Below are 21,032 nucleotides of genomic sequence, written 5' to 3'. Positions count from 1 at the left end.
CATTTGAGGCCTAGTAGTGAGTAAAACCTGTCTGTTTCCCTCCCCTCCCTGTTATTTGTGACAGTTTCTCAACCAGAGGCTGCTAGGGGTTTCTTGAACAAATAGTAATGGGGACCTTTCAGATCAGTTTAATTGACACCAATGATCTTTTTGCTATCTGTACAGTTGACATTTTGATGACTTTAGTGGTTTAGTTCCATCCCAGCTTGTTCCTTGATAAATTCCTTGAAGTGATGAGTGAATCAGCTCACCTGAACAAACCAAATCAGTGAATTAGGCCAATTCTCTGGATGATACAATTTCCCTGTAGGACTTTGGAGGAATATTGTCACCTGATCAGGTGACCTCTACTATTAATTCTACCTCCTCCAAACCTATAAATGGTCTGTGGCCCAACCAGATAGTTAATAAACCCATAGGAATGTCTTTCATTGTGCCTTTATTTCAATTGTTTTTAGCTTCCTAAGGCAGCTAAAGTCATCTGAATCTTCAGCCTTCACTAAGATTGCAATGTATTTAATCCACTATACATGTCTTGGTGTTTCTGTAACTTAGTAAAGCATAATGTAATTAAAAAACAAATATGCCTGAGGCTCACCCTTTCTTTTCTTTTATAGCCATCATATACTGAATTTGATATTAGTGGCAATGTTCTTGGCCTTATTTTCAATCAAGGCATGATATGGTAAGATCTTTAAATGTATGTGTCAGGTTATACAATTGTCAGTGATGCTAAGCCTACCTATTTATTGATGCAATTTATATACAATAATATGAGATGTTTCAGTAATCAAATTGTGTTCCACTTTTCCTCATATAGCTTGCAATTCCTGGTCTTAATTGACAAACATTAAAAATGCAAAAGAAAAAAGACCCAGAGCCCACTGGCAACATGCAGTGGATAAATACTCATTCATTTTGGTTTGACCATAAAAATAGATAGATAGTAATAGATTTGGTAACATTAGGTTTGTACACTTACATACAGAGTAATAAACACGAGTCTCCATTATTTGTTGCTATATAAAGTGTTACATAAAATTCTTGTAATGCAAAAACATAGGTGAGAGGAACCTCTAGTCTCCAATACAAAGCAGTTTTCCAATAATTTCCTCCCCCCCGATACTGCTCTATACAATCTAAACAATTATTTTACTGCCTGAGCAGCACTGTTCATTAGAAAAATGTTGGGGGTGGGGGAGGTGTTGGACTACTAGAGCCAGGCAAATGCTTTGTGTGAGATAGCTGCGGTCCAATGTACTGCCCTGTGCTGAACAAATTTAAACTCTAGTAAGCTACAAAAAAATTGAAAATTGCTGCCCCCTTCCCTATATATTTATAAATGACTGCTTGTTTAGTCTAGAAAGTTGTATTAGATGGGAATTACTCCTCCACTGCTCCTCCACACTCCAGCTCTTTTCCTGAAATATGCATCTGGCGTGAACCTCATCATGCACAATAAAGGAACATTAGTTGCTATTGGTCCTATATCATACATGATGACATTTTTGAGGAGGTGGTCACACAATTGAGAAAAGAAAAGCAGCTTCATGGGACTGGTTGTTAATTCTAATCGGGTAAGAAATCTGTGGGATAGAGGAATAAAGTATTAATTACCTGTATTAGACTTCTTTAACCCTGCTAGCAGTAATCCCGAATGTGACTCAAGGTGGATTTTACATGCTAAAAGCGGTAATCCTGAGTCAAACTTGGGGTTGCTAAAAAAAACAAAAAAAAAACCCCACTTACATTGTTCTGTTGGTGTCTCCCAGCGTCCTGCTGGTCCCTGCAGGTCCTTGGGACACGTCTTTATTTTTCAATCTTCAGCCGGCGAATGTAGAGGCAATCTCCGGTGTTTCCCGGTGACGTCAGTGCATGCGTTGGTGCGGGCTGGAGGAGTGGTGGGAAACTCAAATAATTTTGTATTGGATTTAATGCAAAATAGCTGTATTGAGTCCAATATAAAGAAATGTTTATTTAATATATATATATATATTTTTAATATATAAATAAACATGCTACTGTACAGTTATATTACGTTTCTATATTTTTTAACAGATTTTTTTTTTAATTTAAATTTTGTAATTAAAATTATTAAATATTGGACATATTTTGGTGAGTTATACCTAGGAATTATAGGTCTACAATGTAAAATATATTTCCATGCAAAAAAAATAGCGCTTTTTGCATGAAAATACGGACAGAATTGGAACGCCAGGAGGGCGTAAACCAGGGGGAATAAACCAGCAGAAGTTTTATGAAATAAATGATATCTGAATATTGAAGCTGTCATTACGAATGTGGTTTGAACAAACTAGAATTTCCCAAGCGAGAACTCTTTTAATGAACCACCAATGCACAAAATAGGTTTTAGATCTGCTCTACTTATTTGCAGAAATTAGGAATGAATTGTTGTTCACTATCACATTATGCATTCTCTATAGGATGGGCACATTTTATGCACCTGGACTGATAGTGGTGAATGTACTGCGTCTCTTCTCTTCAATGTACTTACAGTGCTGGGCAGTAATGAGCAGCAACGTCCCGCAAGAACGGGTTTTCAAAGCTTCAAAATCAAACAATTTCTATATGGCTCTTTTACTACTTGTCCTCTTCATGAGTCTGCTGCCTGTGGCATACACAGTAATGACCATAACTCCCTCCTTTGATTGTGGACCTTTTAGGTAAGTGAAAAATCAGTGGATGGTCTGATAGATGGAAATACAGATATCTGATTTTGCTTAAGATGATTGTCTTAATGCACTTGAAACGACAGTAGAGGTAAGTACTGTCTAAGTTTTTTTTGCTCTAATAATTACATTTTCAGTACAAGCTTACATGGGGGTATACCCATTAAACGTGTCCTAAAAATTTTAATGTTAGTGCAAAAAACAGTTTTACAGACATTTCTTACCTCTGTTGTATTTGATCTGATTGGTTTGCTTAGCCTAAAATGTAATTTACATGAAAAATTTTAATTACAGTGAATGATTACAACTACTTCAGAATAAAAATAAAGAAATGGGCTTCTTGTCTATTACATCTAAGTATTCAATCACAGATTTTTATACCAAGGAAAAAATGATACAAATCTGTCTGTTTACTTGTAAACTCAAGAAAAGTAAAAGTCACTTAAATGAAAAATATACCGATAAATCATCATATTTAAATAATTAAATTGACATTAGAGGCTATGGGCAGTAATTAAAATTCTGCTTTCATAAATTTAAAGCCCAAAATTGAAAATATAGTTGTTAGATTTATCCAAACCCAATAACATTTATTTATTTTATTTTATATCATTACTTTTCCAAATAGTGTTTTCTTTTTAGTGTATATAACCTACTGAGAAATTACCGATGTTTACTGTCTTAGCTCTCTTTAAACTTGACCTACTCTTCCTGCCCCCCTTTATTTATTAAACAGTTATATAGCATATTTATAGTATGTAAGAAGCCACTTATATATATTTGCAACTTCTATTGTTTTCCAAGTGGAAAAAACAGGATGTATGATGTTCTACAGGAAACCATCAAAAAGGATTTCCCTGCTTTTATGTCTACAGTATTAGGCTATGCATCCAATCCAGGAATCATCATTGCAGCAGTTCTCCTAATGGTGTAAGTGTTAGTAACTTTTCATTTCAAAAGTACACACATATCTTTAACGTAAATCATTGAAATCAACAAATTGTGGCAAATATATTAAAGAGGATTATTCTGTGAGTACTAAGTTACAGTTTTCTACATATTCATACACCAATTTATAATAATAAATAGGAAAATAATTGTTTAAATATATTTTTGAATTATTAATGTATTACTTTTTTATTATTTTTTTTAGTTTGGCTATATATTACCTCAATGCTATATCTAAGACCTATAAGAATGCTAACATTGAGATGAAGAAGAAAATGCAGAGGGTATGTTGTTGTTAGCATTATTACTGTAAACCGGAATAAGTGACATTGGGTAATATTTAAAAATGTCTTTGACTCCTTAAGTGAAAACAATAAATGTATTTAAACTTCAGTTTTTAAAGCAGTGATATGGCTTTACTGTAACCATACTGTTGCCTTAAAAACAACAGAAAAATGCATATATATCCCCCCTCCTATTTTGTGTTACTTCCCCCACCTCCTAGATTGTAATCTCTTCAGGGCAGGGACTGACAGGTATTTGTCTGTCATTTGCAACCCCTAATTAATATACAGATATAATATAAATCCTGTTTAGCAATAATATTAATACATCAACCACAGTGAATGTTCTTTTCAAATGTACAGTACATTGTGCTTTGCATGCTTTGGGATTCTGAAGCATGCAGATTACCTTTTTATAGCATTAAATGAAAATTATTAAAGTGCAGTGGGGAAGAACCAAGTCATGTGTCTTCCCTTCTGCCAATCACAATTCTCTCTGCAACAATTAGTGAATTCCATTGGATACTGCAGACTTCACATTATAGCCTGCATTTAAAAAAAACAAGGAAACCTTAAGACTACCTTTATCTATCTCCTCACTGCTTGGTGTGGACTCTATTTATAAAAAAGGGATTCTGACATTCCCTCACACATTCCCTTGTAAGAATCAATTACTGTCAATAAAACACATGGACCTGGAAGATTCCCATGAGGGAAAGTTTGAAGGAATATCAGATTCCTTGTTTTATAAATGGAGTCCACACCAAGCAGTGAGGAGATAGATACAGGTAGTCCCTGAGTTAAGGTAATCTGACATACGGACAACTCCTAGATACGAACGTGGCTTCCTTGCTCACTCGTGTGCAGGATGGAGGCTTGATAAGGGGGGGCAGTTTGCATGACTTGCAGAAGAAATCTTTTGCTAAACACAGCTGAGGTTTTGGGTGATCTCTTCTGCAACCTCTTGTAACTCTTTAATGACCAAGACAAACTCTGCAGCTGTTTCTTTTTGCATATCAAAGCACAGCTTGCTACAGAAGTTAATGAATGTCAAGGCTCCATAAGTTTTGTTTTTCTTGCTTTGTTAGTGATTAACTCTCAGTGAGGATTTTTTATACAGTAAATGACACCTTGCTGCCTAATAATACAAACATCTGTCCTATTTGCATTTATTAAAATAATGCACCTGTTCTGACTTACAAATTCAACGTAAGAACAAATCTACAGCCCCTATCTCATATGTAACCCAGGGACTACCTGTAGTAGTATCTACTTTCCACTTTAATTGGCTCTTTAGTATTTGAGAAGGTGAAGAAATCCAACAGTGAAATGATCAAAAATGTGACCTAAATGTGACTTAAAGTCTTTACAAGAATAATGAAACAATATGTATAGTACATTTTTTAGGAGCTAATGTTTTACTGTCCTGTCTTATGGCATGAAAAGATAAATATGATCTCAAATAGATTTAACATTTATTATAATGAGAATATAAAATCTGCATTGAAATTTTTAGCCTATGCAATATTTCTGGTTTTGGATATGATGGGGAACAGTAATAATCATGTCATGCTTCATAAGCAAAATTTACTATCAATTCCGGTTTGGTAACACCTTAATATAAATCCTGGCTGAGAGATGCCATTATGCTGGAAATCACTGGCTGATTTAACTCTTATGCTACTTTTTTGAATAAATGCTAATCAGAATTAGGTTCACTAATTATTGATCAAATCGTAATATTTTCAGTTACATTCCAAGCACATTAAACAATTTACATTAAAAAGTCCTGTTAACTGAACCTTGTGCAAACAAATAAAACCAGGACTATACAATGTTGTAAAGCACTAAAAGTCCTTTAATGTGTATATTAGACTATATATTCTCCCTGCCATCATTTTTTTGTAAAATGTCCTGTTTACAGTCATTTAGCTGTGGTTGGAGTCAATCCTTTTCTATGTCTTATTTTCAGACTCATTTAGTATTCTTTTGAAAACAGGGAAAAAAAATGAATCCAAGAAATGTGTAAATGTGTAAATTTTGTATTATTGCTAAACCTGCTTATTTTTTATCTTTTTTATTTTTATATTTCTTTTTTGCATTTGAATTTAATAAGAAAAAAGAAGAGGAAAAGAACAAACGTAACAACATAGCATCAACCAATGAATTAATAGAAGATTTGGAAGAACTTCTGCCTTCAAGTATAAGACTTGGAATCAAAAAAGAAAGAGACATGATAGGTAACGTTTATTGACTTTTTAGTAATGATACCCTCTCAATATGGCAGCAAACATAACCAAGGAATTAACTTATTGAAAAAAACAATTCCTACATAGATTGCAGTCTTCCAGAGTCACCCAATCTGGCAGAGGCTTTAGTTCAAAGACCCCACCATGTCCCCAGGGCCAATGAGGAGCACCAGAGAGTGAGAGGGGGTAAAATAAAAACCCCTGCCATATGTAAAAGATCAATCAGGTCACTAAAATCTATGTTTCAAGGACAAACTTGCAGGGGGCATGAGGCTGCCTAAATGATATCCCACTGCTCACACTCAAATTCAGGGATAACTGTTTGAGTTCATAACTCTGCATGGACTGCATGCACTTCAAATGGTCCACCCTTCTCTTTCAAATACATTTTTTTTATTAACTTTGGAAGGTAGCAGTGCTGATAGGGTAGGGAGTGGGAAAAAGGGAGATGGGAACTAGGAGAAGGAGAAGGGTTAAAGGGCAGTCAGAAAAGGAAGAAAATAAAGCAAAGGGAAAAAGGAGAAAAACTGGGGGTTGTAGAAAGGCCAAGTAGAAGGAAAGTCTAAAGAAAAAAAAAAGATCACTTACCGAACTGCTTGTGTTTCAAATAACCTACATAGGGTGGAGTGACTGGACACTACTTGAGAAAAGCCTGCCAGCCACCTTCCCAGGAAATCAAAAAAGACTTTATTTATCCATATAAAAATAAAAACAGTCCACTTTACCTAACATCAAGATGTTACAGACATTTTATTGTTACAGACATGAGTTGTTGTTCAGTTTTGTTCACACTTCAAACTACAGTACACTACAAAGGATTGTGGAGCAGTAAACATTTAGTACCCTTAAATACGACTCCTTTAAATTTCAATTAATGAAGGAAAGAAAATCAGACCTGAAAAGAAATCCCAAAGTTAGGTAGACAAACAGGGCATTCCGTAAGTCTTCCGTGGCACCTTCTCAAAGCTGATGCTAAAGGGAAGCTCAAGAGAAACAGTCAGTAACCAGATGGAGCACCAGCCTGATTTTATCCAATGGTGTTTTTTTAACCAGAGTTTTTTGGATGACACCACATCAGGAAAAATTTAAGAGTCACATCAGATTGAAGAGTGATGCAAGCTCCACTGGACCATTTTTTCAAGCTGGCCTATTAATGGTTTTCCAATATACAGTTGTTTTTAGGTGGTTTATATAATTCAAAATTATTCATAGAAGGATAAAGAGGCATTCATTCTTTGGAAAGAGAGTTTCTGTCCTTCTCCTGATGATTTACCATATGTTATAGACTTAAATTGAATACCTCCAACCTCTTTGTTTTTCAGTGACTTTAGCTATGTTCTGTTTACATCACGTAAAGCCACTCGATGAGTAGTTTCAGTTTAGAAATAATGCCCAAAATTCAGGACTGTATTGATCAAAATAAAAACCCTACCTAACCTCTAACATATTGAGACAAATTAGTAAGCTAAACTCTTAAAAAAAAGCTATTCTGTTGCTTTCTTTATAATAAAACATATAATTAAGATTTGACAGGGAGAGGAAGGAATCATACTACACACAGGAGAAGTCACTGAAAATAGCTAATTTTACATTTTAGAATTCACCATATAATGAATTATCAGTACAATGTTGGCTGACCTTCAATAACCTTGCTGCCAAATGACTGATGTTTTGCAATGCAATGATCATTTTATTTTTACCCTTGGAGGAAGCAAAATTGGAAGAAAAGAATCAGCTTGTTAATGCACTATGTATTTGTTTGTATGAAAGTGATCCTTTCATTAGCCTATAAAATTGTAGAATGTAAAGCGGATTTACTATTTAATAAAAATATAGCTACTTACCATTTTGAACACAGATAATAAAGCATTGGTATGCTAACAGATTTTGCCAATTGAAATGAAAACAACCATAGCAATTGTTTTGGTGTTTGTGTGGATTGTAATACACTCATTAGTTTTTGAATATCGAAGGTGCTGACCATTAAATTTTTAAAAGTTCAAAGGGTGCAATAATTGCTTTTCCATGCACTTCAAATAAGGTTTTTTTAAATAATGTTTTTTATTCCTCAATTGGGGTAAACAAGTAGCTATTGCAAATGTGCACGGGGCTTATAGGTGTGAAAGTTCCCATAGTAACTCCCATCAGGGGAGCATAGGTGGAGACCTCGGAGGTCTCTATGCTAAAGGTGGTTTCAGACAGTAGAAAGTCCTCTGGAATCTTTTGAATTTGTAAGAAGTAGCAGGGATGACGTCTTTGAGAGGATTGTGTAAAAAATCCCATGATATCCTATGGGCTTTTGTAAAGGACTTCAGTTATAGAAGAAATATAAACACTGTATGCTTCCAGGTGCTTTTATTATTTTCTGACCTATACTTAGGTAGTTTTCATATACATTTTAGATGCTCAAGGAGTTTGACTAAAACTCTTCTGAATCAAATTATGTTACCTGTTTTGAGTTGCATTCAGCTGCTTCAAGTTGATGCAACAAAAGTCAATGTGTGTTTTCGCTGCACCATGAAAATTAAATTGTAGCTGAAACAAAAATGATTATGTTCTCTAGATAAATCTAAAAGTGATGTGTTTATACCTCATAATAAAATTAATAATAATAATATTAATATTTCAACTGTTTTCTTAATAAAGTTGGACAACACCTCATTACTAATTCCACCAAGGAAACTAATATGAAGAATGGGAAACTGACTGTACCACTTCAGAAGGGCCCACGAGTAACTATTACAAAACCACCAGCTCATACTCAACTGGTGATAACAGCCTTTACTCAGAAGCCAAATGTTAGACCTGCTCGGCCATCATCTGGAAAAGGAAGGGGGCAAGCTCATCCATGATATACCTGCCATCTACAGCATTGAAATCTGATATGTATATTTATTAAAATCTGAGTTTAATGGAAACAGTTAAATATTAAAAGTCAATAAACATATTTTTAAATGCAACTGATCTGATAGCAGCCCTTCTATAGCAAAACTTAAACTGAGCCTAATTTCCAAGTTTGCATATCCCATGCTTGTGAACCTCAAATGACGAGCTGCAGCACTGACACACCTGCTCCCAGGGCTGACGTCAATCAGTACACAACTAGCCAAGGTGCCATTTTCTGCTACTGCCAGTCATACAGAGATAGAACTTGTGGCTAATCTAAGGACAGTTCTGTCAAGGCTGTGAAATGTGTATATTGTAATTATGTTTGTAGCTGTGAGTCTTGAGTTCAGTTTTCAATTATACAGACACAGTTTTGCCAAAAATATAATTGCTATTATATTTATATCTTTGTTTGACCTGACAATTGTTTAGTTTTAGTTTTTGCAAATCCTAGAACTGGTATATATTTGTAGTAAGAAAATGTGTATTCCAACATGCATATATATATATTGCAAATACTTGCTGTAAGGCTGAGCTGGAGTGCCACTACTATGACAAGGTGGAGAATCTTGGATCTTAGGGCTATATTAATGTTCTCTAGGGTGGGGTTGGAGGAGTGAGTTACTCTACTGTCTTAGATGTCTAAGTTTTGTCTCAAAGGCAGATTCAACCTGTAACAACCCAAACTTAATTACCTAGCAAGGGCTAAACTTGCCAATCCACATAAAACCAGGCTGCAAAACAGTATTACAAAAATAAATATTTCTTTAAAAAACTAGTTTCCATATAAATATGTGACAAAGTATTGCATAGCCACCACCCTGATAAAAAGTAAAATGTTTGGAAGCTATAAAATTAAAGAGTGTCTTATACTCTGTGAATCACAGATGGCAGATGTCCAAAGGTTAAACAGTTTAAGAATTATGGTGAAATATGATGCTGAAAAATGCAGCTATCAGCCAAAGTTTAGCTGTTTACAACACAGAAAGAAACATATGGATCATGCAAATGCAAACTGTAATTTACAGGGCTGATTCTTGTCACAATGTTTTTAAAGATAAATTACCTAAAGAGGACCTGTAGTATTCTTTATCAAAAAATTGGTAAAGGTCTACATCTTTTTTTTCATGCCTGCAGCAAGCAAAATATAATGCACAGTGCAGACATCACATCCAACCTCATGCCTAATGCCATGGGTTGCCGGCGGATCGGCCAGGGGGCATTAGGAACTACCAGAGTCGGAACTGCTGGAGCTCTGGTGCCGCCCCCTTTGCAGTGGCTCCCCTGTTTACCACGGCCGGCGTTGATACTTCCGCCGCCGTGGTAAATAGGGAAAGCTCCCGGAAGGTATATCTCTCTCCTCCGCAATGCATATGGAGGAGAGGGATTTTACTTCAGGGGGCATTCCCTGGTGGTGGGCGGAGCCATTGGGGGGTCCGGCCTAGTGTGCTCCCGCACCCTCTAAATGGCCTGGTGGGCGTAAAACTTTGCCGACCTCTGCTCTAGACTGTACAAGTTTACACAGGCTTTTAAAGGTAAAAACCTGTTTACCCACACATACAAGCAACAGACTCACCTTAATGTTTCCCTTCTCAACCCCCTTACCCAGGTCTCTATACTTATGTTCTTTTTGCCCCCTTCATGCTTTATTTATCCATGGAAATAAGAAGAAAACCTGAGCAAACTCCAAGTTGCAACTTAAACCACACCATGTGATACAGCAATGTGGTCAATCGCCACATTGTGTCAATGACCCTGATTCATGAAAGCTCTCCAAGACTGGAGAGAATACACTTTCAGAAGTGAACTGGGTGATCCAGCAAACCTGGAATGGATCTGGTCCAGGATTCAAAACATTTGCTAGCAAATAGAAAAAGATTTTTAAAAATCCATTCCATGTTTTCTGGATCACCCAGTTCACTTCTGAAAGTGTATTCTCTCCAGCCTTGGAGAGCTTTCATAAATCAGGGCCAATGTGTCAAATGGAAGGAATGGAAGTGAAATGTTAAAGAGTGGCAGCTGTGAAGGCCAGCATGCTGCATGGGCAAAGCACAGATTCATGTAAATATTCCTTTTGAATTGTTCTACATTAATATCATGTCTGCATGTACAGCCAGTTGGAACTTTTGGATGCCTAAACCCAGTTTGCTTTCTTTGCTGACCATTATTATTTTGAAAGTCCATGTCTTTCTACTTTTGTAACATCAAATAGTTTTAAAAAATGCTGAACATCTAGAAGAACTGGCCAGTCTCTCAATAATCAAAGACCTAACATTGCTTGCCCTGCTCTGACCTATTCATTTTCTATCCAGGATTGGCGCAAGAAAAATAAAGGCCTGTGCTGTCCTCACACACCAGCAAGGGATATTCAGATTTTGCCCCAGAGCTGAGTTCTGATTTCTGTAATGGAGGAATAAAGGATTCCTGAGAATGTCCAATGTTTTCAAAGGTCACATGGTCACCTTGTAAACCTTCAATATCTGGTCTCCCAGCATAACATCCCAGCTGAGGAACCTTTTTGATTTTTTCCAATAAGTCTTTCAACATCCTCCAAAACTCAATTAGATAATGACTAATGATTGTTTCGCTTGCTTCCTCATCAATAAAGAGCTTTTCCACAAAATTTGGTATCCATGGGTTCACTTTGTGGATTAGGAGGCTATTATTCTTAAGAAGAGGGTCACATTACTCTTTCCCTTCCTGGTGGCCCACATCTCTTTTTTTATCCCCCTTACCAATCTCTCTTTTCTTTTATTCCTCTTACATTTCTATTTCACTATTTAATCTGGCCTGTCTATGATACTCTCCGGCCCTCCACAACTGGGGCCTTCACCCTTCATTTGAGAACATTTACTTGATGTTACCGGACGGGAAAGGCCTGGTGAGTGGGGGACATCCTTTATTAACATGATTTCTTAGGGGACTCAGATCTTTGTGTACTTTTCATGTTATATCATTGCCATTTTTCAATTTGTTGCAATAATGCTAGAGTCTATGTAGTTTTTGTTTTATACAGTTGTGCGATATCCGATATGGGAGTTGTGTTAGGAGGTTGGAAAGTCTTGGTCTTGTTAAATGTCCAGACTTCCATATATAAACCTGCTTTTTGAAGGCAGATTTAGGCCACTCGCTGGAATTACAACAATTCTGTAACATGCATTAAAATATTAAATATTAAACATTTCATTCTTACAAGTGTGATAATTAAAACAACAAAATCCCGCAAAGACAACACATATTTATTTATGGTTCACATTAACGTTACTGTCAATTTATCAATCACATGCAGCAGTTTGTTGTAGTAACGTGGAAAACAAAACTTTGAATAAAAAACATTCTCCAATTAGTAGGTAGTATGGGAATTTAATCAATATACCTATGATTAATATTACAATTACAACAACTTACATTTCTGAGCACCTATAACACATAAGCTTCTAGTTATATGAGACCTATATAGGAAACAGACTAAAGTAGTGATGATAATTTGCACTTGAACATAAAAAGGCAAAAAATTTAGTTTAAAGGTATTTTGTTTCAGTTTCTGTAAGGCTGCTAAATCAATATGAAAAAATATTCATGAACTAAAAATAACAGTTGTCACAGCTATGTAAAAAATGTAGTTGTACAGATTCTTAAAGTGAATAAAGCAGTGGTACCATTGCCTATCAGCATGAGGCTGAAGTTTTGTGAGGAACATCCATTAATAATAATAAAAAAAACTGTTACCAAACAGAAGGACATGATAGTCTGGTAATTTCCAAAATGAAGGCCTGTCCTCTTTACTATGGTCATACCAGGAGGCATGTTGGGCATCACTGGGGTGCTATGTTTTTGGTAAGCTGATATTTGCAGATATTTATAAATCCACCCTATTCTGTTTGGACCTTGATTGTTGACCCTTTCCTGCACTTTCCATAGTCATTGCACTTAACACTGCCTTTTTAGAGGAAAAAGGTCACAAATAAGATTGTAAAACCTCACTTTAAACAGGAGGTGCATCCACAGGCTTCATTTTACAGTTCAGGGCTCAAAATGAATTGAATGTTAATATTAGTTTATCCACACAATGTTTAAAAGGAAAGCAGTAACCTAACTGTTTATGATCAATGTTTGTGTGTTTGCTGCAGTCCTTTATTCAATAAACCAATAGTTTAAACTCTACATTGTGATATTGTTTTTAAAGGTTCCTCATATTTAATGTTATATCTCAAATGCATTTGAATTACTTTTTGCCCTAAAAATGTTTTTTTTTTCGTTTTCATGGTACATAATACTCTTTTTCCAAATTTTTGCAGACTTGAGAAGGGAAAAAAGAGGAAGAAATCTGTAGATGTTTAGGAATTCTTTTGTGAAATTTTCATGGTAACGGTCTTCACTTCAGTGTATTCTTGTAGGCCATATTCTCCCCTAATAGAAAAAAAAACACACACATTATTACAGGGTATTTACTAATAGTTTAATACGTGTGTTAGATGGAAATGTATCAAAATTTTAAATCCCCAATACGCATTTGTGTTCCTTCCTCCCACAAAGCCCTATGTAATTCCACATACAGGTCTCTGGGTTACATACGGGATAGGGACAGTAGGTTTGTTCCTAAGTTGAATTTGTATGTATGTCAGAACAGGTACATTATTTAATAAATACAATTAGGACAGATGTTTTTCTCAACATATTATTAGGCAGCGTGGTGTCAGTTACTGTATAAAATCCTCAATGTGAGTTATTCACAAACAAAGCAAAAAAATAGAAATAAAAACTATATAGAGCCTGAATATTCATTAACTTCTGTAGCAAGCTGTGCTTTGATATGCAAAAAGAAACAACTGCAGAGTTTGTCTTGGTCATTAAAGAGTTACAATAACTTGCAGAACAGCAAAAGGCTTCTTCTGCAAGTCATGCAAAAGTGCCCCCTCCCCCCATCAAGCCTCCGTCCTGCACTGGAAGGAGAAGGGAAGCCTCATTTGTACCTAGGAGGCGTCAGCATTTCCGATGGTCCTTAACTCAAGGACTACCTGTATTGCCTTTATCATAGTCCTGTTATCAATTTTCTTGCTGACCAAGGTATACATGAATTATTAGGTCATAGACTATAATCTATTACTATTCTTAGTGAAATATATAGTGTGGGACAGTACAAACTCTGCAAATGACTACACAGTCATATTCACATACACAGTACAACTGCTATAACAGTAAATGGAGGTAAGCAATTTAATGGGATGGCGGTAATTAATTTACTATCTGACTGGATATCCTTTTCTATGACTTGGGCTTACCTTGTGGCAGATTTTGTTTACAAAAATAATTGCTTTTTTTAAAACTTTATTTTTTATGTGTCCAGTGTTATTTAAATATTAGTCAAAGGTTACTTGAAGTTGAATAATGTCTACCGCATAACCCTAATTTCCAGGATTTGAGTGAGCAATGTATGAAGTAAGGTTCATTAAAACTTTCCAAATCAAGATAAAGTCAGATAAAGAAAAGTAAGCATAGCATGTTCCTTGTAAGAACAGATCCACTAATGACCAGTTTCTTATGCAGCCTGTCCCTCTCTTAGTTTGAACTTTGCTGTAAAATGTAGGTAAATACACTGCTTGCAATCAAAAAAATAGATGTAATCATGCAAAAAATTAACACAGAGCATAATTTTATGAATTTTATATCTGCCTAGAATTTATTTATAACAGAATGCTAGTACTAATGAATTAAAGAATGGAAATTGATAACAACTAGTATAGTAAAAGGCTCACAGGGGACTATAATGCAAGTAGAACAACAAGTGTCCAATGTCAATTTATCATGCTATTTATCAGTTCCACCAAATACCATAGTATACAATCGAGCTGCACCTGAACGGAATCTTTTTTTCTGCATGAAATAATAACTATAAACAGCATATGAAACTTTTAAGGCTTTTCTAAATGGTGAATTAATAACTTAATTTACTGGGTGTAAGAAGGTACAGAGTTGGAAAAAAATCAATGCTTATAATGCAGATTGGACATATAATTACTCAGATAAAGGTAATGAAAGAGATTATCCGAGGTTATAAGAGAAATGTTGCTGTCTGCTAAATAAGCCGGTGTCATGGAATATGCAAATAGAATATGGACTTGTGAAAGAGGTAGAAAATTCCACTCTCATCAGCATGCTAATAATATAAAATTTTGAATGGTTTAACACATTAATAGAAAGATGCTCAATTATTTATTACATTTAGGCATTGTGTACAGTTCTTATAAATTATTATATTTGTTCTATTGTTCAGTAGTTGTTAGCACAAATACCATTTGACTCTGCAGCTTTCTGTTCAAAATTAGTTAACACACATAACTTAGCCCAGTCTATTTTTAGTGTGCACTGATATTATTGTGAAAAAAGATATATATTAGGTTTAGGTTATGTTGACTTTTCTCTGTTGTTCCTATCTTTTATGCGTTTACATTGACATTTTAGGACTATGGCAACTTTTTAGCTTTTTTTCTTACCCATACATAATCAAATATATATATATACATGTGTATATATATATATATATATATATATATATATATATAGTCTTCAAAAAGTTTATGCACATCTATATTTTTGTTGGAAACGGTGGAGGTAAGGAGAGCAGTAATTGGTCATATGACTAGGAAAAATACATCACAAAGTGAAGTAACTATGTAGAAAAGTGATTTAATTTGGTTTTTGAAACTGTTGAAGAACATTTGAGATTTGTACCTAAACCTACATTAAGCTTTAATATAAAAAATAATTCATCGACCAATGTGTGTGTACAGAATGCTAAATCTGTCCTAAATTATTTGTAAAGTGAGGTGCACAACTGTTTAAATAATGCATAAATAAAACACATCAGTGTAAAAAGTATCAGCTAAACTGTTAACTATTCAGTAAAGTATGATTTTTTATTGTTTTTGTACATTCTAAACTGTCCCAGTGGTATGTTCTCATTTGCTATCATGTTATCAGTATCATGCCCTCAGTATCCTATGATAATTTTTTTAACCAGTTTCTGCAAAGGAGAAACACAGAGACATTCATAATCTGACAGTGATAAACAAGATGGAGACAGGGATTGCATTGTATTGTTGCAAAGCTGAAAAATGTAAGGTCATGCATCCTTTACCCATTTATCAGTAACTGCATCTGATTTAAACATGTTTTTGCCTGAACAGTGCAAATACTCATTGTTTGACATAGCTTAAATGATTTGTAGTAAAAGCACAATACTGAAACAAAACTCAAGCTATCAAAAATATATTTTTTATACAGATTATCTATCCTCTTTCCTGCCCCACTCCCTTTTGTTTTTCATTCATTCTCCTGGTGAGATACACAACGCCTTAAATCAAGTAAGAAGATAAGAAAGGTGTTTTTTCCCTTTATACAGTGAATAGAATGTTTGATCATCCATGTTCTACTATGTGTGTTTTTTTTTAACCCTAAACGCAACCTATGCTAAATTAATATAGAAAAAAAAAGTTTACTGGCTGTCAATCATCTAAATTCTATACTTTCTAAATCACCAATATGAAGCAAGTAGAAGTTCTGCTTTATTGTATGTTAGGTCAGTGACTCAAAATGCTAAAGCCAGGGATATTCAAGAAACTAGAACTTTCAGGAATAGCTGCCAATGTATTTCACTCAGTACAGGTTTCCTTTAATCTTGTAGTATAGATTTTTATGGTCAAGGTAGTTACAACACTATATACATGTCTGGAGGATTTGTGTGGGTCAAATAGGCGTAGGTTAAAAAGAACAAGTCTTCTTTTTAGGCCTTGGGAACAATTATTTTCAAAATAAGATCTTTTTATAATTTACTAACATGCAACATGATTGGTAGCAAGACGTGGGGCCTATATACAAGGGCAGAATAGTCAAGCAGCATCTAAAGACAACTCTACCAATGTGATCTATTCATAAAACCTGGCATGTTAAAATATTCTGCAACTAAAGGAAATGTGCATTAAGATAAAAGGTTAGTTATCTACCCACATGTTAGTTTTAAACATGGCAGTACAAGCTTTTAGCTATGCTCTGACCAGTTCTAATTTATGATAAACGAGGTTAAAAAAAATTTATAAGAAAGCCACCACATTTATATTACAAATTCATTTTAATTACAAAGTTCAGACCTATACAATGATATAATATTGTTGGCTGGATAGGACAGCTTATTAGCTGAAGAACTGAAGTTAATATCTGTGTACAATTAAATACATTACACAATGGCATATATTTTCTGTATCCCTCTGTATATAAAGTAATTATGTAAACACACCAGTTGAAGCCCATGTAATCAGAATATTATGGGTAACTGTAGAAATGTAAATTTTTCGGACATGCCCAGGTAAACACATTAAATCACCAATATGAAGCAAGTAGAAGTTCTGCTTTATTGTATGTTAGGTCAGTGACTCAAAATGCTAAAGCCAGGGATATTCAAGAAACTAGAACTTTCAGGAATAGCTGCCAATGTATTTCACTCAGTACAGGTTTCCTTTAATCTAAATTTTAAAATAGGTCCAGCTGTACAACAAGAACTTTCTGCTGGTACTGGTTTTGAATAGCTCAAATTACTGAATAAACTAAGCTAAGCTAAAAAATAAACTAAGAGTAACAACAGTAACTGTAATAGATTATTAATTTTAACATAACTGTGTATCAAAGGTCTATCTTTATAATAACTTACAGTTCACGTCCGTTTCCTGACATTTTAAATCCTCCAAATGGACACTGTGGGGACATAGCGCTGTAGCAATTTATCCTGAAATACAAATAAATGTAAAACAATGATATTAGAAAATAAATAAATAAGAATGTTAAAATAATTCCAAGCTAACACCAGCTGATGCTATGGCTATGTACACATCACGAACAGTCATGCTCGACTCAGGAGAGAATCTAACCTGTACAGTGGTCAATCAACGTCATTAATGGATCCGTCAGGGTGGATCCATGAATTACAGAGGGGGAACAACTGCTAATTAAGTCAAGGAAGGAGTGCACAGCGGGATGCCAGTTGCTCATTCTCCCCTCTCCACTCTAGATAGAACAGAATGCTGTGTATACAAATCTTGCTCATTCATTTGTCACCCTTTGTCATTGAAAACAATCATGAAAAATTCCTTACAAAAACGAAAATTGCACATGTGTACATTCTCTTGAAGTACAGTGGTGTGCTTTCTGTTTCCAGGCACTTTTGTGTTTTAATCCACAAAGCAGTGTGAGATCTAAAGCACTGCTACCTCGCTGCTAATTTCAGGAAATTTTGGGTCAGACTTGGTGATGTCACTTCTGTACACAAGGACCTCTAGTGAAATAATCCAACAGCTCTTTGTTCTGCACACCTGTGCTTTTCTTACCTCTCCTGCTGTTCTGGAATTAAAAATTACCCCACCAGTTGTTTGATAACCAGTCATCAGAGGGGCAGCTAAGACATGAGGAAGCAAAGCCCAGCTTCTCTACCAGGATAGCCACCTCTACATAGAAAAACACTGGGAGTGTACAGGTAACACTAGTAACTAATCTTGTGTATTTCAGAACTACATTTTTGTTCTGCTAGGAGAGAAGGTTTTTGTACAAGGGCATATTTATAACAATAGCAGACCATTCAACTGCTTTAGTGCCCAGAAGTACAGGGGGTCCAGTGTTTGCAGGCTACACAGTAATTTATGCTATTGCAATAGAATTTCGGTATAGTTAATGTTTATATAGTTTCACATCTTTTGCTATAAAGCCATTAGTATAATGTATCATAGAGGAATTACATTTGAAGTGAGATAATTAAATACAGGTGGTTTTACAACTGGGCTTTATTATACAATCACACATTTCATTGACAAGCAAACTAAGTATAAACTGTACAGTTTTAGGAACCAGCAGAAAGGCAAAGTTTAAACAAGAGTTTAATACATTCTGTAAAATGTATTGTGAAACGTTTAGTAAGCAATACCTAGTTGGCATAATCACACTAGGTTATTTAGCTTTTTACTACCACAAAGGTAAGGAAATTGCTAAATTAAAGTGAGATAACATCTAGTGCGACAGACTGCTAATGATCTGTACAAGGTTCAATTCTTGGGTTTTGGTCCACTTTTCTGTAAATTATTCACCAGTAATGACTCCACTTAGACAAGATTGTAACAACAAATCAGCAGTTTCAAGGTAAACAATTGTGGTCATAGGAAGCTACCACCTGTCTACAACTGTGCAGTTACACATCTCTTTTACACATTTCTGCTGAGTTAGAGTTAGCATATATAGAAGCCCCTAAACATGGGAGAACTGCAGATGTATGCTTAATCTGCAATGCAGCTGTATGCACTTACTGTTGTGATATTGTATGTACTTTGATTAATACCCTCTCCTATATCGATGGCTGTGGAAGTAATGTACACGTTAGGATAATCACTGCTGCCAAGTTCCAATGTTTCTCCAAATCATTGTCTTCTTTGAAGTCCTGCCATGTTGTGCTTAGATGAAAGCCCAAAATTATCAGGAGGTGAGAAACACTGTCTGGTTATCCCAGTTATTAGAAAACAAAACTTTTCTCCCATAACATGTAGCTCATTTATAAAAATAGATGCTTTTGATTCATTTTGCAGGTTGAATTTCTATCCCCACTTAATAAAGATTTTGAGCAGAGATCAAAGGAACACAATCAAAGTTAGGAAAGTTTAGACTGGTATACAATCCTTTCGAGGAAACACAGGAATGTCTACTAGCTGTAAAATCTAAGTCTGTCCTCCTTTCCTTTTTATCTTATGAAGTTGAATATTCAACATGTTTTAAGAATAAAAGACCAGGCCAAATATTAGCACATGTTTGTATCTTCTTAGAAAATGTAATATCTTGGTTGCAATATGAGCCTTGACATTGATAATAAACATACAGTTAATATCAACAATATTAGTTTTTACCTCATTTAGAAATGTAAAAAATCTTCACTTTCTGGACCACATATGCACTTGCAATACTTATCCAGACATGCATAATTTGTGTATTTTTAAACATGTATGTGTGTATATACTAGAGTTTTTTTCCACCTGCTGGTGTCTGTGAATGAAGAGTGTACAATTGCAATCTTTCCAGGTTTCCTCTTAATCTATGGTCAAACCCCTAGGGGTGAAACACATCAGAAGGAAGAGCATGTGTGGTGATGCTTTAAATAGTTAAAAGTGTATTAGCTTCAAAATAAAAAAAAGAGGACATTAGGTATTACCCCCCTATGCCATGCTATATATTTAATTATTATTGTATTATGCTTTTAAAATTATTGCAATGATTTATTTTACTTACCTCAGAAGTCTCCAATGCTGACTTCATGGCTCAAAACTTTGCTGAATTTCTGGTCCTTTTAATTGAAACTACATGACCCATAAACCCCAATAGCCTTGTGTATACAGTAGATCCAAAAGGATGTGTACTCCACCTCTTATGTTGCACAGAGGACCCAACCTGGGGGGTGGGTGCATGCAAAGGTGGCTATGGTGGGGCTCCATGGGACACAACATGGCAGTATAGCCAGCAGTGTAATTTAATAACACTACATAGGCTAAAAATGAACCTGCAATATGTATTTGCTAATTAATATCATTAGTCAATAAATATATCTAAAAACAAATTTCTGCCAGTTTCCATATACATAAGTCAGGCAGATAGGCCTGAATTCCAGAAAAATAAATGGACATGTCTAGTGAGCACATATAAAAATGTAGTGATCTAATAAAATAGTGATACTTCTCTGGTTTGACTTTTATTTGTATTTCGATCAATGCTTTTAGCAGTAGTGATCAATGCATCATCACCAGTAAATAGTAGTGATCATCAATTCATCAATTAGCTGGTGTTCATTTCCAAATAATAATATAGTGACGTATAAATATTTCAGTAGAAAGAATCGGACTTCACTGGTGATTGCCATTTTTGTAAATGGACCCCAGAATGTAAGTTGTTATAAT

General features: G+C 35.0%; 2 protein-coding genes across 4 annotated transcripts in view; one reads left to right on the top strand and one right to left on the bottom strand.

Annotated features, from left to right (window-relative positions):
• LOC140325407 (transmembrane channel-like protein 2-A) overlaps nucleotides 1-9,034 on the top strand; it is a 34,830-nt gene extending 25,796 nt beyond the window's left edge. The window contains exons 12-17 of the mRNA XM_072403232.1: nucleotides 618-685; nucleotides 2,445-2,684; nucleotides 3,495-3,620; nucleotides 3,844-3,922; nucleotides 6,039-6,162; nucleotides 8,818-9,034. Of these exons, the coding sequence (XP_072259333.1) occupies nucleotides 618-685; nucleotides 2,445-2,684; nucleotides 3,495-3,620; nucleotides 3,844-3,922; nucleotides 6,039-6,162; nucleotides 8,818-9,023 (843 nt within the window). The 3' untranslated portion in view covers nucleotides 9,024-9,034. The remainder of the gene's footprint in view (nucleotides 1-617; nucleotides 686-2,444; nucleotides 2,685-3,494; nucleotides 3,621-3,843; nucleotides 3,923-6,038; nucleotides 6,163-8,817) is intronic.
• Nucleotides 9,035-12,275: 3,241 nt separating this feature from the next.
• ALDH1A1 (aldehyde dehydrogenase 1 family member A1) overlaps nucleotides 12,276-21,032 on the bottom strand; it is a 52,604-nt gene continuing 43,847 nt past the window's right edge. For all 3 annotated transcript variants that reach the window (XM_072404149.1, XM_072404151.1, XM_072404150.1), the window contains 2 exons: nucleotides 17,762-17,836; nucleotides 12,276-13,467 (listed from right to left, as the gene is read on the bottom strand). In XM_072404149.1, coding sequence (XP_072260250.1) covers nucleotides 13,395-13,467; nucleotides 17,762-17,836 — 148 coding nt within the window. In that variant the 3' untranslated portion in view covers nucleotides 12,276-13,394. The remainder of the gene's footprint in view (nucleotides 13,468-17,761; nucleotides 17,837-21,032) is intronic.

This window comes from Pyxicephalus adspersus, chromosome 3, assembly GCF_032062135.1.
Source record: "Pyxicephalus adspersus chromosome 3, UCB_Pads_2.0, whole genome shotgun sequence".
NCBI classification, from domain to species: domain Eukaryota; kingdom Metazoa; phylum Chordata; class Amphibia; order Anura; family Pyxicephalidae; genus Pyxicephalus; species Pyxicephalus adspersus.
The sequence above is the reverse complement of the archived record's forward strand: the minus strand, read 5'-3'. Positions and strand labels throughout refer to the sequence as shown.